This window comes from Lissotriton helveticus, chromosome 1_2 (genome assembly GCF_964261635.1).
Source record: "Lissotriton helveticus chromosome 1_2, aLisHel1.1, whole genome shotgun sequence".
Lineage (NCBI taxonomy): Eukaryota > Metazoa > Chordata > Amphibia > Caudata > Salamandridae > Lissotriton > Lissotriton helveticus.
Genome location: NC_136058.1, coordinates 360,578,341 through 360,606,294, shown reverse-complemented (window position 1 = coordinate 360,606,294; position 27,954 = coordinate 360,578,341). Strand labels below are relative to the sequence as shown.

The 27,954-nt window shown below is 46.1% G+C and overlaps 1 protein-coding gene across 4 annotated transcripts in view; it reads left to right on the top strand.

Moving 5' to 3' along the window:
- The window catches only part of LOC144805362 (membrane-spanning 4-domains subfamily A member 4A-like), a 201,056-nt gene that overhangs the window by 60,377 nt on the left and 112,725 nt on the right, over nt 1-27,954 (top strand). For 3 of the 4 annotated variants that reach the window (XM_078671961.1, XM_078671959.1, XM_078671960.1), the window contains exon 3: nt 13,530-13,643. The exons of the other annotated variant lie outside the window; for it this stretch is intronic. In XM_078671961.1, coding sequence (XP_078528087.1) covers nt 13,530-13,643 — 114 coding nt within the window. The remainder of the gene's footprint in view (nt 1-13,529; nt 13,644-27,954) is intronic. 4 annotated transcript variants of the gene reach the window in all.

The following is a 27,954-nucleotide window of genomic DNA, read 5'->3' as shown; positions in this document are numbered from 1 at the left end:
AATCCACTGGAGCACATATATTGAGATCTAGCAAAGGCACATCGGGCTACCAGTCCCTACAATTTTGCCAAGTTTCGTGCAAATCCATTCAGCTGTTCGATTATTATTATTTTTATTTTTTTTTGCCCCGCGGGGCCCTTTTAAAACCTCCACATCAAACCTAGGGGGTGAGCGACAATGTACTATGCCCCCTTATGGTCATTTGCCCCTTCGCTTCGGCCTCCTCTTGTCTCTCGATCCTACCGAGAGACAAGATGGCGGCCGCTACGGACTGTTTGGAATGTTGACAGACGCCGGAGAACCAATCAGCTTCGCTTCACAAAGCTCCGTTGCGCGAAAAGTCCGCGAACCAGAGCGCTGCCCGGTCCGCTGTTACAGATATATATCTTTTTTTAAACGTTAATTTCTCAAAATCCACTGGAGCACATATATTGAGACCTACAAAAGGCACATCGGGCTACCAGTCCCTACAATTTTGCCAAGTTTCGTGCAAATCCATTCAGCCGTTCGGGCTAAAAGTGAGGCCAACCGCCCTATGGAAAACTCAATGTTAAAAACACGTTTTGGGACCCCCCTTTTTTCTCGGCCCCCACTGGACGAACCCCCCCCAAATTTTCAAGGGCTGCTCAGAAACAAAATGTGCCATTTTCCTGAAAATTTCAGCCAATTCCGTCCACAAACGCCAAAGTTATTAGACATAGAATTTTCAAAAAACCCATAGAGAAAAAATCCTAACTATATATACCTACTGGCGACCGCCAGTAGGTAATATATATATATATATTCACTGAAAAAACCATAGGTTATAGACCATATATAGTTAGGAATTAGCATTTAAAAAACCTTATTTTACTCACACAAAACCATTGAAATTCCATATATAGTTAGTTGCACTAACTATATATTGCGCACCCGCAATCCACTGCTGATCATGTCACATATTACATCATTCATGACATGGTCAGTGACATCACTGATGACATCACTGATGACATCTCAAATGACATCACTGATGACATCACTGATGACATCATCCAGTGACTGTGTGTTTCTGTAAAGTTTAAATATGTTTTAGATATTGAAGAATGAGTAGATGTATAACTGTCTGGACGAAGGATTTAGTAGGTGCATGACTGAATGTATGAGTGAGTGATTAAATGTGTCTCACTGAGTGCATGGGTTAGTGACTAAACTGTCTTAATTTGTGCATCATTATGTCTGTTGTTCTGTAAACTACTGCATGTGTTGATCAGTAGCTATATGATTAACTATATGGGTTATTGATTGATTGTCCAAGTATTTGTATGGGAGACTGAGTGTGTGTGTGGCTGGCTGGGAGGTGTGTGACTCTGTGCAGATCAATGTGTACTTGTATCAATGATTGTATAAGAAAGTAAGTATGTGTTACTATATGTTTGAAAATGTAAGGTGCTCTATGTTTAACTGTATAGACAAGAAAATGGAAGTGTGATTGATTCTTTACAGGACTGACTAGGTGTGTGAGTAACTCCATGGATGAGTGGCAGAGTGTGAGTGTCTGTATAGGTGTATGAGTGCATATGATAGTGTTGTAAAGATGAGTGATTGTATGTATGAATGATTGTATGGGTGAATGAGTGAATGTGTGTGTAGACGTAGGAATCAGTGAGTACGTATGTAGTAACTAGTATTGGTGTGTCAATGGTTTCAAAAATTATACTCTGTATTTAACACTGGGTGAAACAGAGGTTATATTAAAATGTGAGGAGATGCATTGTATTGTCACATGAATGATATCATCAGTGATGTGGTCATTGATGTCAAATGAGATGTCATCAGTGATGTCATCAGTGATGTCATTTGAGATGTCATCAGTGATGTCATCAGTGATGTCACTGACCATGTCATGAATGATGTAATATGTGACATGATCAGCAGTGGATTGCGGGTGCGCAATATATAGTTAGTGCAACTAACTATATATGGAATTTCAATGGTTTTGTGTGAGTAAAATAAGGTTTTTTAAATGCTAATTCCTAACTATATATGGTCTATAACCTATGGTTTTTTCAGTGAATTTTCAAGGTTTTGTAAATGCTAATTCCTAACTATATATGGTCTATAACCTATGGTTTTTTCAGTGAATTTCAATGGTTTTTTAATAGCAAATATCATAAGCTGTCGAATGTCAAGTACGTGGTAAGTGAAAACATTTTCGTGTTTATGCACACTGATCTGCTTTGAATGGTGCCCCCCCCCCTCATTTCTATTAGGAGTACTCCCTCTTTGCAGATAGTGAAAGGTAGTTAACGCAGGCCTTTGCCCCCGTTGTAATCCGTCGTGCCTGCTTCTCTCTCCATTTGATTGATTGTTATCCAAGTATTTACTGTTTTAGAATTAGTTCTCTTTGGTTCATTCTCTATTTACAAACAAACACAGAGTCGCAATACTCTGTTTAGTCTTTGCAGATAACGAAAAATCGTGTAAAAAAAAAGAAAAGGAATCGAGCAAAATCAGTAGGCCACTAATGGGATCTCTTTTTGACCTCGCTAAAATAGAAACATTAGGAACAACCCCTCATGACAAATACAAAACTAGTGAGATGAACTGAACTCCACACAATGATGGCTGCAAAACAGCTCGGCTCCGCCACCCACCCCGCCCAAAATAACGATAAAGAGCGGCTGCCATGATTGGTTGCGGAATGGCCACAACGGAGCTACGAAATGGTGCTGCTCTCATGCTAACCCCAGCTTCGGTCTGAAACATCCAGAAACACTGTAGACTACCAATTCGATCAGTTCCGGTAGCGCCCCAATGTAACCCGGTAGAGAAGAACTAGCCCTCCCCTCTTTGACTGATGGTTCTTGTTGCCTGTCCCTTCTGTTGTCATTTAACAGAACTATTTAGCCTGCTGAAAGGGGTTGTGTTTCGACCGCTGGTTGGTGGAGACATTTTGACTATATTCTGGACCTGCGTTGTCGCGTAATGCGTCATATGACGCGCCGCGTTAGCGCATCCGGAAGTCATCCGGGGCGCGCAGCGCGTAACGTAAGCATAACAAGTCATGTGACTTGTTAATAAAACTTTTCATTGGTTCATTTTACTTTTCTTATTCTAATGATGAAAGCCTTGGTCATATCACCTAAAAATTACGCTTTTAATTACTTCCGAACATTATTTTCTCTTAAATATATGTTATAATGTTCCAGGCTAATGTACTTTCCCGGAAATTTTACAACTGTCCTGCAAGTAAAATATATTCTTTTTTCGAGAAAAAGAGCGTTTCTTCGTCCCATGACGGAGCCGTTGAGCAAAAGAGGGTCGACCTGCTGTCTTAGTCGCCGATACGCCTGAATATGAGATTCTTATCGATCACTTTATGTTGCAGGAATAGAAAACACAACAGCCCTTGACCATTTATCTTTACTGCGTTCCTTCGTATTATACCTTTTACCCTTCATGTAATTGGTCTGCTTTATTTCACTTGCCTTTTAATGATTCTAAAACAGTGACTATTATTAAAAACTTTACCAATGTATACACTACTACCATGTTTTCTTTTAAAAACCTTTATTGTGAAAATTTCATTATACAAATACGAGCCTATAACCACGTGGGCCTGCCACGGAGCAAACTGTAATCGTATATGATGAATAGACATTTACACTGTAGAGGAACGTAACGGGCGGGCCATTAGGTTGCAAAAACTAAGGTGTCTAACAGTTACGGAATCGGTGGACGTACATTTTATAATTAAAATACGACAGGGCCAGTTACAATAAAATTATCTAGATATACATTTGCGGGCAAGTACCATGGGTGACGTTAATTCGAATTTTCAACAGTACAGTAATCAATAACACATCAGAACTTAATATCAATAGGGATGTCGAAATATTCAATCAATTCTCGTCCCCGCCCGCCATGTGCTTCAAAACTGCATACGTATCTCGTGATTTCAAGGTTCTGCAACCAGTACACAACAAGGAGTTACGAGTCCCATTTATTCCGGCGCCATTTTGGGCGAGGACGGGCAGGTCCAGGATATAGTCAAAATGTCTCTACCAACCATCGACTATGATGATGTTCATATGCTGTATTTATTAGAGTAACACTCATCTGCCCACATGAAATTAATTTACCACAATCTAAACATGTCATTTTAATCTTTCCAAAGTTCTTCTAAATATTTGGGACCGTTTCCCTTGCCTCTGAAGCTCTCAGTGCCACTTCTTTGATGAATGTACTAGCAGGTCAGGGGTTCTCCTCCAAATCTCTCTTTTATGCAGCACTATAATTAATTGGTGCCACCTCTCCATATGACGATGCATGGTATAGTTACCACAACTATATATTTTTTCGGTTCCTCTGGAGAGTTCATCGTGGCAGATGAAGCGTGTAACATACCGGGCATTTACCTTTTTTTGCATGTACAGGAAAGGAAAAAAAAATCGAGCGTTCGAGTTCTTAGGTGTCCCAGGGCCATTTTAGTGGACCAGGCCCAAATCCAAAGAACAGCTATCTCACAGGCTAATGGGGCGACCCACGCCGAGTTTCAGCATTGTAGGATGACCACACAAGTACAGCAACTTGCTAGACATCACCTCGGTGCCATCCGGATCTCGGCGCCCCACTGCAGATGAAGTGCCTCTCAACTATGAAACCACCACGGTGACATCCGGATCTTGGCGCGTTGTGCTGCCTTCGGCCTATTCGCACATCGGTCCGCTACTGACGCCATCTCACAGGCTAATGGGGTGACCCACGCCGAGTTTCAGCATTGTAGGATGACCACACCAACTTGCTAGACATCACCTCGGTGCCATCCGAATCTTGGCATCTCAACGCCTAGTGGTATCTTCCATACAGAAAATATTGTTACGCTGCCTTTGGCCCCATTCGCACATCAGTCCGCAACTTAGACATCACCTCGATGCCATCCGGATCTTGGCATCTCAGCGCCTTGTGGTGTCAGTCAGAAAATATTGTTGCGCTGCCTTTGGCCCCATTCGCACATCAGTCCACTACTGACACCATCTCACAGGCCAATAGGGCGCCCCACGCCGACTTTTACCATTGTACGATGGCCACACCAGTGGCACAACTTGCTAGACATCACCTCGGTGCCATCCGAATCTTGGCATCTCAACGCCTAGTGGTATCTTCCATACAGAAAATCTTGTTACGCTACCTTTGGCCCCATTCGCACATCGGTCCGCAACTTAGACATCACCTCGGTGCCATCCGGATCTTGGCATCTCAGCGCCTTGTGGTGTATTCTCTTCAGAAAATATTGTTGAGCTGCCTTTGGCCCCATTCGCACATCGGTCCGCAACTTACACATCACCTCGGTGCCATCCGGATCTTGGCATCTCAGCGCCTTGTGGTGTCTTCTACTCCGAAAATATAGTAGAAAATATTGTTGCGCTGCCTTTGGCCCCATTCACACATCAGTCCGCTACTGACACCATCTCACAGGCCAACAGGGCGCCCCACGCCGACTTTTACCATTGTACGATGGCCACACCAGTGCCACAACTTGCTAGACACCACCTCGGTGCCATCCGGATCTTGGCATCTCAGCGCCTTGTGGTGTCTTCAAATCAGAAAATATTGTTGCGCTGCCTTTGGCCCCATTCGCACATCGGTCCGCTACTGACGCCATCTCACAGGCCAACGGGGCGCCCCACGCCGACTTTCAGCATTGTAGGATGGCCACACCAGTGCGGCAACTTACTAGACACCACCTCGGTGCCATCCGGATCTTGGCGCGTTGTGCTGCCTTCGGCCTATTCGCACATCGGTCCGCTACTGACGCAAACTCACAGGCCAACGGGGCACCCCACGCCGACTTTCAGCATTGTTGGATAGCCACACCAGTGCGGCAACTTACTAGACACCACCTCGGTGCCATCCGGATCTTGGCGCGTTGTGCTGCCTTCGGCCTATTCGCACATCGGTCCGCTACTGACGCAAACTCACAGGCCAACGGGGCGCCCCACGCCGACTTTCAGCATTGTAGGATGGCCACACCAGTGCTGCAACTTGCTGGACACCACCTCGGTGCCATCCGGATCTTGGCGCGTTGTGTTGCCTTCGGCCTATTCGCACATCGGTCCGCTACTGACGCCGCCTCACGTGCCAACGTATTTTCTCCGCATTTTACACCCTATGCCGCATAACAGGTCATGTGACTTGTTTATAAAACTTTTCATTGGTTCATTTTACTTTTGGTTTCCTAATGATGGAAGGCATGATCATGTGACCTAAAAACAACACTTTTCATAGGATGAAAACTTTTTTTTTTTCCCAAACGATGAAAGCCCCACCTTGTTTCTGGATGTTTCAGACTGAAGCTGGCGTCAGCATGAAAGCACCACCATCTCGTAGCTCAGTCGTGGTCATTCCGCGAGCAATCATGGCAGCCGCTCCCCACCAGAAGCCTGCAGGAGTCGGAGCCCCCAAAACTTTTGATGAATTCTCAAGGCGGAGGGGACGCTTTCGAGAATGAGGTCCAAGACCTAGCAGACAAGCGTCCGATTTCCAAGGTGTCCCAGGGCCATTTCAGTGGACCAGGCCCAAAAAGGAAAGAGCCTGCCGCCATTTTGAGAGTCCTGTGACAGCCGCCTATCGCTGCACCGCAAGAGTGGGCGCAACTCAGCTGAATTGCGGCTTTTGACACAGTGGACCAAAAACGGACGGAATGGCAACTGAAACGGTAAAGGGGCGCCCCACTACAACAGATGACACTCCACCTGGAGAGGCCCGTTCACGCCGCCTCCCCCGGGGCGCTCCACGCCGTTATTCGGAGCAGCATTGTAGGATACCAAAACCAGTGCGGCAACTTACTGGACATCACCTTGGTGCCATCGTTCTGCTGCCTTGGAACTATTCGCGCAACAGTTTGCTACTGATGACCCACCCCCCGCGACGCCCCATGCCGTTATTTGCTGGGTGGCAACTTACTAGACATCACTTTCGTGTCATCTAGATTTCGGCGCGTTCTGCTGCCTTGGAACTATTCGCACAACAGTTTGCTACTGATGACCCACCCCCCGCGACGCCCCACGCCGGAAATCTGGACGTTGTGCTGCGTTGGGACTATTCGCACAGCCGACCGCTACTTCGTTGTTTTTCCCTAAAAATGTTTATATGTTATTACTATTTTTGTTTTCTTGTATATATTTATAAATTATTAAAGTTTTATAATCTTACTACTTTGTCGGAGTGCTATATATTTTTAATGTGACACATAATTGTAAAAACTTTGATGTACAAACAGTCATCCCTGGAATCTTCCGCTTCAGGCTCGGTCCCCTCCCCAATCACAATACAGGATGGTTTTCAGATAATAGCAACGCTTCTGCTGTGACGGATCTCATCGAGTGTGGGCCTTGATCTACTATAACTCCTTTGAAGAGGGGTGATTCTTTACAGCTGTGGCCATAAACTACATCTGCAGGGCTAGCTGATACCCTAGGACCAGCCTGGACAATCGGACACAGAGGAAAAGGAGTGTCAGAGGGTGCGGTAGTGAATAGGGCGAAAGGGAGGTGTCGGGCGGGCACAGGGTGTGATTCTCAGGGAACAGCAGCGCAGATGGGGGAGGTTTATTACCCATGCATAAGACAGAGAGCGGGGGTGACCACTGCCTGGGGGAGATGCTTGCGAGGGTGGGGAGCCATGCTAAGGATCGACAGCGTGCACAGAGTGGGTCTGGTCAAGGCATCTAAAATGACTGCCGTGCATGACAAAAGTGTGGCATTTGAAAAAAGACAAGATGGCGCAGACAATGTTTTTCAACACTTCCTGATTTCCTTCGAATCGAACGTTAACAGACGTTGGGGCATATTACCAAAGTTAAGCGATATTTATCCCTAACGATGCTTAGCAACGATTTTTTTACCGTCAGAAATTATCGCAGATAAACCTTGCTATTATCAAGGTTTATCGGAAATACGATAAAAAACGACCGCAATGCATTAATATCGCTGAAAACTCAGCGATATTCATGCATTACCGAGCTAATGCTCTTAGCCATGTTATCCACCTCCCATTGGATAACATGGCTAAGAACTGCTCAGGGCAGGTGGTAGCTTTTGGAGATATTCGCCCTTATCTCGAATATTTCCAAAAGTTGTTAATAGGAGATAGCGATGTTAGCGACTGTTTCCAGTCGCTAACATCTTGGCATGCCCACTTTGCATGTCATTAGTGATAAATATCACTCACATGCAAAGTGGGGCCCAAGATGGTCGCTATCTTCTACTAGCCGTCGCTAACTGGTGTTAGCAACAGCTAGGTAATACACATATAATTTTATCTCCGCGAAGCGGAGCGCTGTTACAGATATATATCTTGTTTCTGAACGTTAATTTCTCAAAATGCACTGAAGCACATATATTGAGACCTAGCAAAGGCACATCGGGCTACCAGTCCCTACAATTTTGCCAAGTTTCGTGCAAATCCATTCAGCTGTTCGATCCTACCGAGAGACAAGATGGCGGCCGCTACGGACTGTTTGGAATGTTTACAGACACCGGAGAGCCAATCAGCTTCGCTTCGCAAAGCTCCGTAACGCGAAAAGTACGCGAAGCGGTGCGCTGTTACAGATATATACCTTTTTTTGAACGTTAATTTCTCAAAATCCACTGGAGCACATATATTGAGATCTAGCAAAGGCACATCGGGCTACCAGTCCCTACAATTTTGCCAAGTTTCGTGCAAATCCATTCAGCTGTTCGATTATTATTATTTTTATTTTTTTTTGCCCCGCGGGGCCCTTTTAAAACCTCCACATCAAACCTAGGGGGTGAGCGACAATGTACTATGCCCCCTTATGGTCATTTGCCCCTTCGCTTTGGCCTCCTCTTGTCTCTCGATCCTACCGAGAGACAAGATGGCGGCCGCTACGGACTGTTTGGAATGTTGACAGACGCCGGAGAACCAATCAGCTTCGCTTCACAAAGCTCCGTTGCGCGAAAAGTACGCGTAGCGGAGCGCTGCCCAGTCCGCTGTTACAAATATATACCTTTTTTTGAACATTAATTTCTCAAAATCCACTGAAGCACATATATTGAGATCTAGCAAAGGCACATCGGGCTACCAGTCCCTACAATTTTGCCAAGTTTCGTGCAAATCCATTCAGCTGTTCGATTATTATTATGTTTATTTTTTTTTGCCCCGCGGGGCCCTTTTAAAACCTCCACATCAAACCTAGGGGGTGAGCGACAATGTACTATGCCCCCTTATGGTCATTTGCCCCTTCGCTTTGGCCTCCTCTTGTCTCTCGATCCTACCGAGAGACAAGATGGCGGCCGCTACGGACTGTTTGGAATGTTGACAGACGCCGGAGAACCAATCAGCTTCGCTTCACAAAGCTCCGTTGCGCGAAAAGTACGCGTAGCGGAGCGCTGCCCAGTCCGCTGCTACAGATATATATCTTTTTTTGAACATTAATTTCTCAAAATCCACTGAAGCACATATATTGAGACCTACAAAAGGCACATCGGGCTACCAGTCCCTACAATTTTGCCAAGTTTCGTGCAAATCCATTCAGCCGTTCGGGCTAAAAGTGAGGCCAACCGCCCTATGGAAATTAACATGGGAAAAACGCGTTTTGGGACCCCCCTTTTTTCGTGGCCCCCCCTTGACGAACCCCCCCAAAATTTTCAGGGGCTGCTCAGAAACAAAATGTGCCATTTTCCTGAAAATTTCAGCCAATTCCGTCCACAAACGCCAAAGTTATTAGACATAGAATTTTCAAAAAACCCATAGAGAAAAAATCCTAACTATATATACCTACTGGCGACCGCCAGTAGGTAATATATATATATATATATATATATATATATATATATATATATATATATATATATATATATATATATATATATATATATATATATATATATATATATAAATATATATATATATATACCTGGTAAATAACGATACCACGGAGTTCGTTATTTACCAGGTGTGATAGCACCTACTATGTGGTTCTGGGGACTAACATGTGGATTTTGATGCTTAACACCCCAGAATCTGCATGGTTCGCTAAATGCTGTGTGCTTTTCCTTCCTAAATTTCTGCAGAAATGTAAAAAATACGGATATGTTAAATACCCTCAGACTCGTAATTCTGACCCATGTGTAAACAGGGTTTACGCATGGGTCAGAATTGAACAAGCACCTTGTAATCCGGGCCTTTGTCTTTCCCTGGGTAGCTCTCTGGAAGTGTCTAATACGAAAAAATAAGTGCCGGTACAAAAAATACAAATGCTGCTGGTCCCCACTGGCAATCACTGCTTACATTAAGTACTAGGCACACCCCTCACAATACAATCACATTGGCTCTCTGCTCACCCTGCACTCACATAGGCTCATCACTCACACTGCATTCACATGGACTAACCCCGTATGGCTATTTATGAGTCTACTCCCCATTTGAGATGAGATTGGTAGGGTGATGTTATGGGGGAAAGCCAACAAGTCAAAGTGGCAAGTAAGGGAAATCTTAATTTGGGTACAAAACGTAGTGAGCTACACGGCTATTATACCCCGACCTGGATGTAATAGACCTCAACACCCATGGCCTGGTGCAGCTAAGGGTTTAAATAAACGGGGCAGAAGACTGCTTGCGGTCTCTGCCCATACACTGAGTCTAGTGTACTGAGCCTTAGGTTCTGCATTCTTTTGCACTGTCGACCACAGCCCTGCGCAGCACCACTTTGACGACACTGCCTGTCGCTTTACACCCTTACACAGCCACGGTGACTCGTGGTGAACACCCACTGCATCGCACCCAGGTCCCGAGGTACAGCACCCATACCTGCTCCACATGCGCAGTGAAAACCTACTGCATCGCGCCCAGGTTCCGAGGTACAGCACCCATACCTGCTCCAAATGTGCAGTGAACACCCACTGTATCGCACCCAGGTCCCGAGGTACAGCACCCATACCTGCTCCACATGCATGGTGAACACCCACTGCATCGCACCCAGATTCCGAGGTACAGCACCCATACCTGCTCCACATGTGCAGTGAACACCCACTGCATTGCACCCAGGTCCCGAGGTACAGCACCCATACCTGCTCCACATGCATGGTGAACACCCACTGCATCGCACCCAGATTCCGAGGTACAGCACCCATACCTGCTCCACATGTGCAGTGAACACCCACTGCATTGCACCCAGGTCCCGAGGTACAGCACCCATACCTGCTCCACATGCATGGTGAACACCCACTGCATCGCACCCAGATTCCGAGGTACAGTACCCATACCTGCTCCACATGCGCAGTGAACACCCACTGCATTGCACCCAGGTCCTGAGGTACAGCACCCATACCTGCTCCACATGCATGGTGAACACCCACTGCATCGCACCCAGATTCCGAGGTACAGCACCCATACCTGCTCCACATGTGCAGTGAACACCCACTGCATTGCACCCAGGTCCTGAGGTACAGCACCCATACCTGCTCCACATGCGCAGTTAAAACCCACTGCATCGCACCCAGATTCCGAGGTACAGCACCCATACCTGCTCCACATGCGCAGTGAACACCCACTGCTTCGCACCCAGGATCTGAGGTACAGCACCCATACCTGCTCCACATGCGCAGTGAAAACCCACTGCATCGCACCCAGGTCCCGAGGTACAGCACCCATACCTGCTCCACATGCGCAGTGAAAACCCACTGCATCGCACCCAGATTCCGAGGTACAGCACCCATACCTGCTCCAAATGTGCAGTGAACACCCACTGTATCGCACCCAGGTCCCGAGGTACAGCACCCATACCTGCTCCACATGCATGGTGAACACCCACTGCATCGCACCCAGATTCCGAGGTACAGCACCCATACCTGCTCCACATGTGCAGTGAACACCCACTGCATTGCACCCAGGTCCCGAGGTACAGCACCCATACCTGCTCCACATGCATGGTGAACACCCACTGCATCGCACCCAGATTCCGAGGTACAGCACCCATACCTGCTCCACATGTGCAGTGAACACCCACTGCATTGCACCCAGGTCCCGAGGTACAGCACCCATACCTGCTCCACATGCATGGTGAACACCCACTGCATCGCACCCAGATTCCGAGGTACAGTACCCATACCTGCTCCACATGCGCAGTGAACACCCACTGCATTGCACCCAGGTCCTGAGGTACAGCACCCATACCTGCTCCACATGCATGGTGAACACCCACTGCATCGCACCCAGATTCCGAGGTACAGCACCCATACCTGCTCCACATGTGCAGTGAACACCCACTGCATTGCACCCAGGTCCTGAGGTACAGCACCCATACCTGCTCCACATGCGCAGTTAAAACCCACTGCATCGCACCCAGATTCCGAGGTACAGCACCCATACCTGCTCCACATGCGCAGTGAACACCCACTGCTTCGCACCCAGGATCTGAGGTACAGCACCCATACCTGCTCCACATGCGCAGTGAAAACCCACTGCATCGCACCCAGGTCCTGAGGTACAGCACCCATACCTGCTCCACATGCATGGTGAAGACCCACTGCATCGCACCCAGATTCCGAGGTACAGCACCCATACCTGCTCCACATGCGCAGTGAACACCCACTGCATTGCACCCAGGTCCCGAGGTACAGCACCCATACCTGCTCCACATGCATGGTGAACACCCACTGTATCGCACCCAGGTCCCGAGGTACAGCACCCATACCTGCTCCAAATGCGCAGTGAAAACCCACTGCATCACACCCAGGTTCTGAGGTACAGCACCCATACCTGCTCCACATGCGCAGTGAAAACCCACTGCATCACACCCAGGTTCTGAGGTACAGCACCCATACCTGCTCCACATGCGCAGTGAAAACCCACTGCATTGCACCCAGGTTCTGAGGTACAGCACCCATACCTGCTCCACATGCGCAGTGAAAACCCACTGCATCGCGCCCAGGTTCCGAGGTACAGCACCCATACCTGCTCCAAATGTGCAGTGAACACCCACTGTATCGCACCCAGGTTCCGAGGTACTGCACCCATACCTGCTCCACATGCATAGTGAAGACATACTGCATCGCACCCAGATTCCGAGGTACAGCACCCATACCTGCTCCAAATGCGCAGTGAAAACCCACTGCATCACACCCAGGTTCTGAGGTACAGCACCCATACCTGCTCCACATGCGCAGTGAAAACCCACTGCATCACACCCAGGTTATGAGGTACAGCACCCATACCTGCTCCACATGCGCAGTGAAAACCCACTGCATTGCACCCAGGTTCTGAGGTACAGCACCCATACCTGCTCCACATGCGCAGTGAAAACCCACTGCATTGCACCCAGGTTCTGAGGTACAGCACCCATACCTGCTCCACATGCGCAGTGAAAACCCACTGCATCACACCCAGGATCTGAGGTACTGCACCCATACCTGCTCCACATGCTCAGTGCCACAACTAACAGCACAAACATATTGCAAAGATCAATCTTGGTATCTAGAGAATAATGTCATTTGTAACACATTTTTGGTTCCGTCTAATTCCAGGTGGTGCAGATTCTTTTGGGCATGATGCTGATCGCGTTGGGGGCACTCCTGCTGAACAATCCCATTACTGGTGTTTACCCTTACAGCGGTCTTCCATTCTGGGGGGCAACATTTGTAAGTAGGGGTTCCAGGCAGACTGCAAGGATGATATTTCTGTTGAATACATGAGGGGATGAAAGATGATCAGAAAAATAGAGGGCTGTGTGGCTAAGATGAAGGACTGCTAAGTCAAATAAATTGATTCATTATTGGGTTGATGGGTGGGAAGCAGTGTAAGTGGTGCTTTTTTGTATGTACCTGTCAACCTTCAAACCTGAAAACTTAGGGGCATATTATCAAGCCCCTTATCGCCGCATCATCGGCACTTTCCTGATGATGCGGCGATATTTGCATCGCCCTATTATCAAGAGAGGCGATAATAGGTGGCAGCGCCGAATTTAAGAACAGCAAAGACCTGTTCTTAAGGTGGCGAAACGAGGAGAAATGCTTCATTTCTCCTCGTTTTTGCTTGGAAAAAGCAAAACGCCAAGCTTTCTTTATGTTCAGGAAGGTGTCCCTTCCTGTACATAAACAAACCTCTTTTTAAAAATGCCAATTTGTAATGAGCAGCACACATGTAAGTTACAAAATGGCATTTCAAAAAAAGGGTTGTTTATATACAGGAAAAGACACCTGCCTGTACATAAACAAACCTTCCCTGCCTGCGCTGGCGTTAAGTTGTAAAACTTATCACCATCGCAGGGGGAAATGCTAGGCTGCACCATATCCTTGGTAATATGGTGCAGCCTTGCGTTTCCGAAGTGGCGAAGAGAGGCGTTAAGCCAAGGCGGCTAACACCTCTCTTCGCCACTTTGTTGGTAATATGGCCCTGTGTTTTCTTTCTAGGGCATTGGTTAAGGAGCTGTGTAGTCCCTGACAAACTTTGATGCTTCCCACTCGACCCGCCCCTTGTAGTAAGCCAGGTAGGGACCGTGCGGAAGGCAAGAATAGAGCAATTCTGGTGAAGAGCGACAGGATCTATCTTTTAACATTTATCAAATTCAAGCACAGAAATGCATAGGCTACATTATCAATGTTGGATCAGTACGCATTCAAATCAATAGAATATACAGCAGAACTCAGAAGAGTTCAAAATCCAGCATAGATTCACCTTCAAAGAATGGAGAAAGGGAGTTCACTCAGCATTGGAAATGTACACTCATTTATAGGTCTTTAAGCAAAAGCTTTATAGATTCACTTTATTAGTATCTGGTTCAAATGCTCATAACTGATAGAAGTTAAGCAAAGAGAATCAGAGGCAATTAAATACATTCGAACATTTTCTCCCTATTTTACTGCAAGGAGGTCGATTGCTCACAGAATCTGTTCTGAGCACCAGAAATGTTACAAAGTTTGTTATTCAGACTGGGACAGGTGCTCTGTCCTTGGGATGGGACACTCTGTTCGGGTCGCTATTAGAAATCATTTTCTCAGCTACTGTAGTCTAGGAGTCTTTATTATGACACCGATTAAGCAGCAGTTCAGTTCACATATTAGACAGCAATGTCACAAAAAGATAAACAACGAGGCCTAAATTGTCCTAATTGAAAAAAAACATGAATTATCGCACTCTCAGCATTGACATTTATGAAATGTAAGCAACCCCCATTTACAGACAGAGGTTGGAGGTGGAACTCAATTACCTTCTGAATAAAGGTGGGTGGATAATTCCATGGGTGTGTACTGGGTGCCTCATTTATCAGACCCCCCAGGATATAGCGGCATGGATAGGCAAATTTAGCGGCAAAAAAATGAAAATTTAGCTGCACAAAAATGGAAATTTAGCGGCATTTAGCGGCATTTTATTTTGTGGTTTTTGCAACACCAAACACAGATATCTTACAGTGCGCTGCGGCAGCTGACCCAATTCTGGCTCTTGCAAAAGCAGATTCTTCCCAGTGATGCTCTGCAAAAGAACACAAGTAAAGAGTTAGGAAACTCACCAGGTGCCCACAACCCCAAACTTACCAGTGCGCAGCGGCACCTGGCCCAATAGCAAGTAAAAATTAATGCCAAAGGGTCAGGATTCAGGACAAAAAAATCAGTAACAGTGACAGTAAAAAATCAGGCCAAAGGGTCAAGATTCAGGAAAAAAATGCAGTACAGTCCAGAGAACACAACAATTCCCCAGAACCAAAACAAACAATTATGACATTCCCCAGAGGTGCCCACAACCCCAAACTCACCAGTGCGCTGCGGCAGCTGACCCAATTCTGGCTCTTGCAACAGCAGATTCTTCCCAGTGATGCTCTGCAAAAGAACACAAGTAAAGAGTTAGGGTACTCACCAGGTGCCCAGGACACCAAACTTACCAGTGCGCTGCGGCAGCTGGGCCAAATGGCTCTTGAAACTGAAGTACAGCGCAAGTAAAAAATCATGACAAAGGGTCAAGATTCAGGACAAAACTTGAGTGCAGTGACAGTAAAAAATCTGGCCAAAGGGTCAAGATTCAGGAAAAAAATGCAGTACAGTCCAGAGAACACAACAATTCCCCAGAACCAAAACAAACAATTATGAAATTCCCCAGAGGTGCCCACAACCCCAAACTTACCAGTGCCCTGCGGCAGCTGACCCAATTCTGGCTCTTGCAACAGCAGATTCTTCCCAGTGATGCTCTGCAAAAGAACACAAGTAAAGAGTTAGGATACTCACCAGGTGCCCAGGACACCAAACTTACCAGTGCGCTGCGGCAGCTGGGCCAAATGGCTCTTGAAACTGAAGTACAGCGCAAGTAAAAAATCATGACAAAGGGTCAAGATTCAGGACAAAACTTGAGTGCAGTGACAGTAAAAAATCTGGCCAAAGGGTCAAGATTCAGGAAAAAAATGCAGTACAGTCCAGAGAACACAACAATTCCCCAGAACCAAAACAAACAATTATGAAATTCCCCAGAGGTGCCCACAACCCCAAACTTACCAGTGCGCTGCGGCAGCTGACCCAATTCTGGCTCTTGCAACAGCAGATTCTTCCCAGTGATGCTCTGCAAAAGAACACAAGTAAAGAGTTAGGATACTCACCAGGTGCCCAGGACACCAAACTTACCAGTGCGCTGCGGCAGCTGGGCCAAATGGCTCTTGAAAGTGAAGTACAGCGCAAGTAAAAAATCATGAAAAAGGGTCAAGATTCAGGACAAGACTTTCCAAGTGGTGGAGAATGCAGATAAAACCTGCACAGGTAAAATAGTGCATTCATCTGTGGCCAACCCTGTGACAACAAGCATAAACAAAACTATGTACGGCCCCCCGGCCCCCACAGGTTTCAGACTAGGCATGCTGGAGGCAGAGACAGGTCTCTGAGCGAGTGGGACGGGTATGCTCAGACGTGAGTTCCGTGCTCTCCATGGCACTGGAATCAAGCTATCCAGGCATTCTGTGGCAATTTAAAGGCAATGAAAGAGTCACAATATCCTGGAGAGCGGAAAACCTGCACGATTACATTCTTGACCCCAGAGAAAGGCTCTGCCCCCACGGAGCAGGTACAGCACAGGCAGCAGCAGTGCAAGCTTCCCTCACACACAGAGCAGATACAGCACAGACAGCAGCAGTGCAAGCTTCCCTCACACACAGAGCAGATACAGCACAGACAGCAGCAGTGCAAGCTTCCCTCACACACAGAGCAGATACAGCACAGACAGCAGCAGTGCAAGCTTCCCTCACACACAGAACAGATACAGCACAGACAGCAGCAGTGCAAGCTTCCCTCACACACAGAGCAGATACAGCACAGACAGCAGCAGTGCAAGCTTCCCTCACACACAGAGCAGATACAGCACAGACAGCAGCAGTGCAAGCTTCCCTCACACACAGAGCAGATACAGCACAGACAGCAGCAGTGCAAGCTTCCCTCACACACAGAACAGATACAGCACAGACAGCAGCAGTGCAAGCTTCCCTCACACACAGAGCAGATACAGCACAGACAGCAGCAGTGCAAGCTTCCCTCACACACAGAGCAGATACAGCACAGACAGCAGCAGTGCAAGCTTCCCTCACACACAGAGCAGATACAGCACAGACAGCAGCAGTGCAAGCTTCCCTCACACACAGAGCAGATATAGCACAGACCGCATCAGTGCAAGCATCCCTTGCATAACCGGTACAGCACAGGCAGCAGCAGGGTGCACGCGCACACACACACACACACTCCCCCACCCCAACACCATCCCCTGCATAGAGAACAGTTACAACAAATAATGGAATGACATACATCACAATGTGGGGCTGTACAGTTTGGAATGGGGAAAAACAAGCAGGTATTGTAGAGTATACCAGGGTGCACAAATAGCGCATCATTCTTTCCTCCCAATATTTGTGTCTCCCCTGGACCCTGGAGTGCCTTTACAACGCAAAAAGGAGTTTTCCCCAAATTGGGATTTTTTGCTATTTTGTGATCGGGCCATGGTGTTCTTCTGGCAGTGTGCACAGAAGAGCTCAGCCAATAAAGATAAACTTTAAAAAATCCGCAAACATTTTCCCAGGTGCATACAAAATTTCCCACACGTAAAATTAGAGAAATATTCTTGGTATCTTTCCTAGCATGGCAGGGATTGCAAATGCTCAGAGCTTTCCCTGGCAAGAAAATCCCTTCGCAACCCTGATATCCACTGTGGCTCATACAGAGCGAGGCGCCGGCAGAGGAGGCGCACACAGCAGCAGGCAGAGAGTGCAGCAGCCAGCCAGGACAGAGCAGCACAGTGCAGCCACGCCATCAGGGGAACGAGGCAAAGCAGGGGAAGAGCAGCACTGGAGGGCAGATTAAAAACGGCACAGGGAGGCAGGCAGGGTGTCAAGAAACAGCACAACGAAGAGGAGTGCGCCGATCCGTACTTCTTGCATATCAGTTATTTTTTTATTATTATTTATGCATTTTTATATAGCGCGAACTTTACCCGAAGGTGTCAGAGCGCTTCACAAAAGGAACATAAATGGAACACAAATTGTGAGCAACCAAAAATACATGATGTAGTAAAGGTAATAATGACAATTGTGAGCAAACTGAATACATGAGGTAGTAAAAATGTTGAGCAACCAAAAACACATGAGGTAGTAAAGGTAATAGTAACAATTGTGAGCACACAGAATACATGAGGTAGTGAGAATTGTGAGCAGCCAAAAATACATGAGGTAGTAAAAAGTGCACAGGAAGAAAAAAGTGACAAGTGTGCAGTTACAAGGAAGAACAAAGTATCATTTGAGGTGTAATACTGCAAAAGGTGCTAGACACTCAGGCACACGAACAAGCGTTATGTAGGCAAGGTGGCACTTGAGCAAGTATCAAAGATAAAAACATGTGCGAGGTAGCAAACCGTGTGTTACAAGGGCAAAGTGGTGTGTGCAAGTTACACAAGAGCACCGAACACAGGTACATGGAAAATACTCCAAAGAGGCAGACACTCCAGCACGCACGGTGGTGTGTGTGTGTGGACAGAGAGCTGCATAGCGCCTTGAGGGGCGAGGACTGTGCCTGTCTGGACTGAGGCTGAACGGGGGCAGGCCAAGATGTGCTGAGGCAGGAACAGAGGAGAAAGAGGTAAGCGCTTGAAGGTGTGTGACAACTCGAGGCGCTTTACACAGTTTGTGGCACTGTTGGATGTAAACTCCCTACGCTTTTAGCACTCCCTGCACTGCCCCCCTCCCACCCGGCCTGCGCTCTCCCAGAAACACGCAGCCCAGGCCGGGGGCCGGTCGGCCACATCTCCACTGCCCCCCTCCCACCAGGGCAGCGCTCTCCCCTATGTGTGCGGCGGGCCCCCACCAGCGAAGGACGGACCGGACTTACCTGTCTTCTGTTTGCCGGCCGGCTTTCCTCCTGCTCCGAGCCCCGGTCTCTGCTGAGGAAGAGTCTTCGTGTCGCTGCAGCTTCGTGCTCTCTCCTCCCCCTCTTGGTGTGGTGCTGGTCTTCTCCCTTCGCTCGGCCGCCGTCTTCTCTCGCCGCAAATTAATCAATGGGTGCCTCGCGCCTTCTTTTAAGGCGGAAACGGGGGCGACGGGCGGAAACGGGGGCGACGGGCGGAAACGGCAAATTTCGCGGGCTTTATGGCAAATATCGCGGCATTTGCAGAGATCGCGCGATTTCGCGATTTTTTTGCAAATCGCGTAATCGCGATAAGCTGGAGGGTCTGATTTATAAAAAGTGACGCATGGCTGCGTGAAAACAGCGATCCGTCACTTTTCATTGCGCCCTCCTTGCGACATGCTGGATGCGTCATATTTACAGTTTGACGCATCATGTCGCAATGAGTTACAGATACGTCAGTATATCTGTGATATCACTAGGCGCAAAAATGACGCATTGCAGGAGTGTGTCACAAAAGTGACGCAACTCCAACAATGGGTAATTTCAGGTGGGCAAGTCACATTTCAAATGTACCTGCGTCAGTCTTACACCTGCGTCAGTGACGCATTTGCGTCCTAGAAGTGGCACAGTGAAATCTCATAGATTTCACTGCGCCACTCCTGCTAGGCTTACTTGCCTCGGAACAATCACCTTGAATACATTATACCTGGCGCAGGTATAATGTGGTGTAGGGGTTTACAAAGTGACGCATCTACCTAGATACGTCACTTTGTAAAAATGACCCAACACTGCACATTTCTTATGCCGCTGGTGCGTCACAAAAAGCCCCCGGTATATCGGCAGTTTCAGTCCCACTTAACCCTTTAGTACTGTATTATTTAAAACAATCTTATTAGGACATGCTTGAGAGTGACACAACTTCGAGCCCCCAAAACTGCTGTACTCCTGCATTCTGGACATGCACATGACTTGTGATCAAGCATGTCTGCACTTTCTTGTCCTCTATCACTCTTGATTAGGTGTGTTCTTAGCTATAGAACCACGCTTGCTGAACCAGAGGCGTAAAGGATACAAATTAAAACACAAAATCGCTATTAAGCATGTGGAAATGATACGTGTTGAAATGTATATATCACACCTCATAACACAATCTTTCATCCTATAGAACTTGTCTTTGTGTGTAAAATGTGCCCAAGTCATACATGGCACAGAAGTCATCCCCTGACAGAAAGTACCATGTTTAACCTGGGGACAGTGGGCCAAGCATGGGTCATACCACGGAAAAAAGTAAGGAAGGAAGCCAGGAGGAAAGGATGGAAGAGGGGGATGAAGAAATAAAGTCAAGAATGAAGTTAGGAAGGAAGGGGCAGGGTAGGGGAAGATAAAAACCATGAAAGACCTGTAAATCGTCTGTAATTCACCACCTAATATACTGCTCACTTGGAACTGTTAGTGACTACATCTGATCTGGGGTTTTATGTGTGTTATTATGCAATTCTGTTGGGTTGCTATTCTCAGCAGCCACATGGGATGTAATATTTACTTGGCAATCATCATCAGTTTTGATTCAAAGCACCCAAACCCCAATCAATAACTACAAGCACACAACAGCCATCTACCACTTTACAGATCAAACCCTTCTAACCATCAAAGACAACAATGAATTTCTGCATGTCGCTTGGGGAGAGTACTCAGTGCAAGGGTGAGTGTGAGCCAAGCAAGCAGGGTGAGGGAGCAGGTCCAGCGCGTTTTCAGCACACCTTGCACCCCTCGCAGCTGTGGGTAAGCAGCAGGCCAAAGCGCAGCTGTACCGCTGTACGTACAGCTCGCTACAGCAGACTTGCTGGCCCCGAAAGAAGGGCCCGAGAAGACTTGGCGGGCACCGGGCCTTGGCCCCGTGGGCGCCGCAGCAGAGACGCCCATGGATGCAGCAGGCTAGTTGGGAGGCCTTGCCTGGGTCTCACCGCTGGCTCCCGAAGAGCTCTTGAACAGCTCCTGTACGTCTGGAGAGTGGTGGAGACTGCATGCTGGTCCCCTAGGTGGTGCCTGGGCGACCGGCGTTAGGTCAGTGTGGCTTGTGCCTCTGAGGGGTAGTGATCTGCAAACGGCATGCATGTTCGTTTTCCCCACCCTCGCCTATATCTTTGTGCATTCTGACCAGTCTGGTGCCCGGGTAGGCTTGTCTGTTGCTTGATTTGTCTCTGACCTCAAAGCTTATTTGAGTACCAGACTGGCATACCACCTTAGACTTTACTACGTTGCTAGAACTGTTAGAACCATCTGTGGGTGTCTATAGTATATATCACTGCAAATTTGTGATTTCATTCTCAAGCCTTTGGAGCCCAGACCAATTTAGTGTGATATATATATATATATATATATATATATATATATATATATATATATATATATATATATATATATTCACAGAAAAAACCATAGGTTATAGACCATATATAGTTAGGAATTAGCATTTACAAAACCTTGAAAATTCACTGAAAAAACCATAGGTTATAGACCATATATAGTTAGGAATTAGCATTTAGAAAACCTTATTTTACTCACACAAAACCATTGAAATTCCATATATAGTTAGTTGCACTAACTATATATCGCGCACCCGCAATCCACTGCTGATGATGTCACATATTACATCATTCATGACATGGTCAGTGACATCACTGATGACATCACTGATGACATCTCAAACCTATGGTTTTTTCTGTGAATTTCATTGGTTTTTTAACAGCTAATATACGTAGCTGTAAAATTTATTCTTCTTTAAATCCAAAAATATATTTTATATGTTTATGAATAATTTTTTTTTTTAAATATTTTTTTTTCTTCGTTCCCGCTTCGCGAATCGGGAAGCTTCCCGTTAGCTGACCTTGATGCCGCGAAATAGACCGCGAGCCGGTAAACGTTTCTTTACCGCAAGTGCCGCGTTAGAAAACAACATCGTGACGCCTCCCGTCCGCATGACGTTTCACGTTGTCGCGTGATACGTCATATGACGTGCTACGTTAGCGAACTGGTACGCGAAGCGAGTCGCAAAGCGCAGGTTTCTGGAAGCAAACCGGGAGGCCCTGCAAAGTGCTTAACGTAAACACAGCAAGTCATGTGACTTGGTAATAACACTTTTCATTGGTTCATTTCACTTTTGGTTTCCTAATGATGTAAGACTAGGTCATATAATCTAAAATGAACACTTTTGATTGGTTGAGAACTCTTGTTTTTCCCAAATGATGAAAATCCCTCCTTCTTTCCTCGCTCTGACTTTCATCATTGTGAGAGAAAGACCCTTTGTGATCACTGAGCAATGGCTTCTTTAGTAGCTTCAGCTGGTGCTTCCCCACCACCTCCACCACATCCAAGGAAGAGTGGACCACCTGCTCAAGTTATAATTCAACAAGAAGAAGAAGAAGAGGAACAGGAGGACGAGCACGAAGAGAGGCAGTTTTTGCCTGAGCAGCCCAGGACGTCTCACCGGAAAGAAAACTTCATTTGGCAATTTTTTTAAATTCCCAAAGGTCAGAAAAAAGTAAATGCAAGATACGTAACTTGCCTTATATGTCAAGATAGACTGTCCAGAGGGACCGACAAAAAATACAGTTTCGGAAACTACACAATGCATCGCCATATGACTAGGTGGCATCCTAACAACTACAGTGCTGCACAGTTTCGGAACGACCTAGATAATCTCCCTATTATGGCCAGAAGATCTGTTGTACCGGAAGTAACGGGACCAGAGGGCAGGGAGATGGTGCCAAATATACAAATGAGATTTGGTGAAGTAAAACACACCTGCGTATTTTGCGATGGATTCATTTCCTACGGAGAAAGAAGCATCACTCTGATCAACAGAGCTATTGACTATCATATGCAAGTTTGTCCGAAACGCCCAAAATAATAAATACTTCTTTTTTTTGTTTTGTTGCTCCTGTTGAGCCCTTTACAATGAATCGTTTTCATTGCCCCCTCCAAGAAAAACCCCAAAAAATATAAAACTGTTCCGAAAAATTCAAAAACAGTAAAAAAATGTTCAGAAAAATAAAAAAAAAAGTTCTTTTCAGAACTACCTCCCCGTTATTAAAAAATTGGTACAATATTTGGAACTTTGCCAACCTCTATTTCTCTTAGTTCGCTTCCTAGTTCGCTCGCCGGTACGCGAACTGGAAGCGAACCAAAAACAGTAAGTATAAGGGAGGGAAACACACACTTATGTTAAAATAAAGACAGCTATAGGGGAGTAAACTAGAGATACTATTACCCGTAATCCACTGCTGATGATGTCACATATTACATCATTCATGACATGCTCAGTGACATCATCAGCAGAGGATTGCGGGTTTTTTGACAACATGCCTTATCCACGGTTTAATAACGCTGCCTTTTGCTTTATATAAGTTTTCAAATTGTATGAAATATATACCAATAGGTCGTTATGAACCTTTAGGTAGTGCTTTTCTTCATGAGGTCTGGTCGCTTCCATACACATACAGATGTTTCAAAGATGATCAAGAAGTTTATCTGAATGGAGAGGAATGCACTGAGATGCCAGATCATTCACTAATGTGTAGGCACATACAGTTACACGGTTCATGCAACAAACACCGACCAAATATGGCTTGCGTGTTGCAAGGCACGCCAGTTCCTGCTATCATCCCCACGTTCAAGTTGTTGGAAAATGGTAGTTATTTGATGCTCAATAATGAAGATTGTTCTGAGTTAATTAAAAGTATTCCTTTTATCGTAACAGTAAGTGAACGGGTTATTTGCTGCAGAAATGTTCTATTTCCTCCCACACATGAACATAGGGAGTTTTCAATCTGGCCACAAATACCAACCTTGGGACACGTTTCAACGGCATGGCAAGAATAAGAGCTCTTTTGTCTCAGAGAGAGGTGGCCTTGAGTTCGGCCCGTGAAACTTTCGTACTTCACATAGCGAACACCCGTACAGAGGTGCACACCCTTTTCAATTAAGATTTGCCTTTCAATTTCAGCAACATGTTTCCGACTATCTTTAACGCATCCTCCACAAAGTCCCTGACACACTTTTTTAAAGTTGTTACCAGTGGTCTCGTGACTTCATTTGAGAAAATCTTTGGAGTCATCCCTGCTTCCTTTCATTGTATTTTCTGCACTCTGGTTCGTGGATTGGCATTTTTACTTGCATTACCAGCGGACGCTCTTGTGCTTTTTTACATTTTTAAATATGGATGTCCCTCCTATGCAACCTCCGACCCGTTGGCGATATTAAGCACGGCATATGGATTATCTTTTCGGTTCTCCTACTTCACCTGTGTCCAGCCTGTATTTCACTGCCTGACCTGTGATTTCGATTGGGCCATTGATTTGTGTCTCTGCGGACCGGTTTCTCCTGACGTCGACTTTAATCAGCTGATGACTCCTATCATTACTCACGAGTTGGTTTGTCCTGGCGAAAGGATTATGGCTGTGGCATTGATGCATGGACTACTTGGTCCCTGGAATTTACTGGCGGCAGCACAGTCTTTCTTGGAAGAGAGCTTTCTTGAAAACCCACCGAGCTGTCCTCTGATGGTGATAGAGGATCCGGTGCTGGGAGAGCACGTATGTTCTTTTCCGCTTTTAAATTGGATGGCTGAACTGTTTTCGGATGAAGACGGTGACTTCCTATTGGAGGCTGTTGCAGCTTATTTTGCATACACAGTTATGTCATAGACCTTTTTCATGTTTGATATGCTGAGTACTAGCATTTCATTGACAATTCATTGACTTATTTATCAAGTTTTTATTATTTACCTTGCCTATTGGCTTAAGACTCGATAAAGTACTTGGCTGTTTTATTTTTCTTTAGCATTAAATTTTCCTAGTTTTTAATGCTTTACCTTGCGGACCGTCCACATATAAACTTGCAATCTGCTCTCATGAGATGGCACTTCTATTATCTTATTCAGTTCGTTTCCGGATCATGAGGAGGTGTCATCTAGGTCCTGGATATCTTTACACCGTGTTAAGTTAGCATGGGCTCATTACCGGTTTAAACGCCATTTTTCCTTTTTTGCAACTTCTGCACACGACACTTAGTTGTTGCTTTAGCTTTCCACCTAGTAGTTCATCGTGGTTTACATGAGAATAATATGTTATTGGTCTACTATCTGCTTTACTTGTTAAACTATATCTGTACAGCGAGTGCTAAAGTTTCAAGAACAACACGATACAGAATTGTTATGAGGTCTGATCTCCACGACTTCATACTCATAACATAAGTGCAACTTCTGCCAATTCTGGGCATGAGGCGGGTTTTATATTGCTTTGCCGAACACACATACACAACAGTTGATGCGGTTCACATGAAGAGAGAGCTGGTGTATGGTGATGTGATTCCTTCAAATCTAAGACACTAAAGTATGGGCACGCCCTAAACCAACACAAAGAGACCTTCTTAGCAAATAATATAATATGTGTATTAGGGAGGGTGAGATATAAGCAGCCGTGGGCCGTGGAGGGAGTTACGATGGGGCAGGGAGGCGGGGAGGGGGAGAAGCAGGGTGGAGCCCTCTCTACCTTGCCCCTCCCCCTCCCCGCCTCCCTGCCCCACCGTAACTCCCTCCACGGCCCGCGGCTGCTTATAAGTGTTGCTAACTCTTATTCATTTACAGCATGTTAACATACTGTCACCATTCGCTTTTTATGTACTAGTAACTATGCTGGTAATTTTGCTACTGATAATATGTGTACTTGTATTCTCCACCCTGCTTCTCCCCCTCCCCGCCTCCCTGCCTCACCGTAACTCCCTCCACGGCCCGCGGCTGCTTATAAGTGTTGCTAACTCTTATTCATTTACAGCATGTTAACATACTATCACCATTCACTTTTTATGTACTAGTAACTATGCTGGTAATTTTGCTACTGATAATATGTGTACTTTTATTATCTAAGGTACTACGCCTGAGAAGACGGCATTAGTAAATAAACATTTCAAATACACATCTGTTCTTCTTAACTCCATGTTCTGGTTTCTAAGAAATCTATAACGACCGACTGTTCATGAGTTCCACGTATCCTGAGGTACTATAAGTTCATATTCTGGATTGTCTAAACATTGAGAGTTTGTTATATCCAATGTGACACTGTACCTAGCTTGCTAAGGAGTTTTTGATTACTAACGTGAGTTTTGGGACACCCTAATTCGCCGAGGTTCCAATCCTCTGTCCACAGTTCTGTGTGACAACAGAAACCCTGCGACAGGGGCACCCCCGACCCTTGCTGGAGCTTCATCACACTTGCGATACAACTCCAGCAATGCATTCGCCGAGGTTCCAATCCTCTGTCCACAGTTCTGTGTGAGAACAGAAACCCTGCGACAGGGGCACCCCCGACCCTTGCTGGAGCTTCATCACACTTGCGATACAACTCCAGCAATGCGCCACCTTTACGGCACAGATACATCACGCATCTGTGCTGTTTTTGCCCCATGATGCGCCGCATTGTAAATGCAGCACACCATAGGTGACGGAACAGCGGCACAGAATGACTAACACATCCCTGGTGATGCGCCAGTCATCATAAATGTATCCCTATGCTTCTTATCTTGTTAGAGATGAACCGCCATATATATCATCAAAGTTTTTTGCATTTCCTAAATAGCGAACTTTAAGGAATAAATAGCGATTCTTTACCATTCCTAGTTTGCGATGAGCTATTTGCTAATTAGCCGAATGTAGCCCAATGAAGCCCAATGTAGCCCAATGTAGCCCAAAGATGGCCGCCAGACACACAAAAAAACAAATGTAGCCCAAATATCAGCCAGATGTAGCCCAACTATAGCCCAGTGACAGAATGACCAATCAGCTTCGCAAACCTCCGTTACGCGAAGCGGAGCGCTGTTACAGATATATATCTTTTTTTGAACGTTAATTTCTCAAAATCCACTGGAGCACATATATTGAGACCTAGCAAAGGCACATCGGGCTACCAGTCCCTAATATTTTGCCAAGTTTCGTGCAAATCCATTCAGCCGTTCAATTATTATTATTATTATTTTTTTTTGCCCCGCGGGGCCCTTTTAAAACCTCCACATCAAACCTAGGGGGTCAGCGAGGATCTACTATGCCCCCTTATAGTTATTTCCCCCTTTGTTTTGACCTCCTCTTGTCTCTCGATCCTACCGAGAGACAAGATGGCGGCCGCTACGGACTGTTTGGAATGTTGACAGATGCCGGAGAACCAATCAGCTTCGCTTCACAAAGCTCCGTTGCGCGAAAAGTCCGCGAACCAGAGCGCTAACCGGTCCGCTGTTACAGATATATATCTTTTTTTAAACGTTAATTTCTCAAAATCCACTGGAGCACATATATTGAGACCTACAAAAGGCACATCGGGCTACCAGTCCCTACAATTTTGCCAAGTTTCGTGCAAATCCATTCAGCCGTTCGGGCTAAAAGTGAGGCCAACCGCCCTATGGAAAACTCAATGTTAAAAACACGTTTTGGGACCCCCCTTTTTTCTCGGCCCCCACTGGACGAACCCCCCCCAAATTTTCAAGGGCTGCTCAGAAACAAAATGTGCCATTTTCCTGAAAATTTCAGCCAATTCCGTCCACA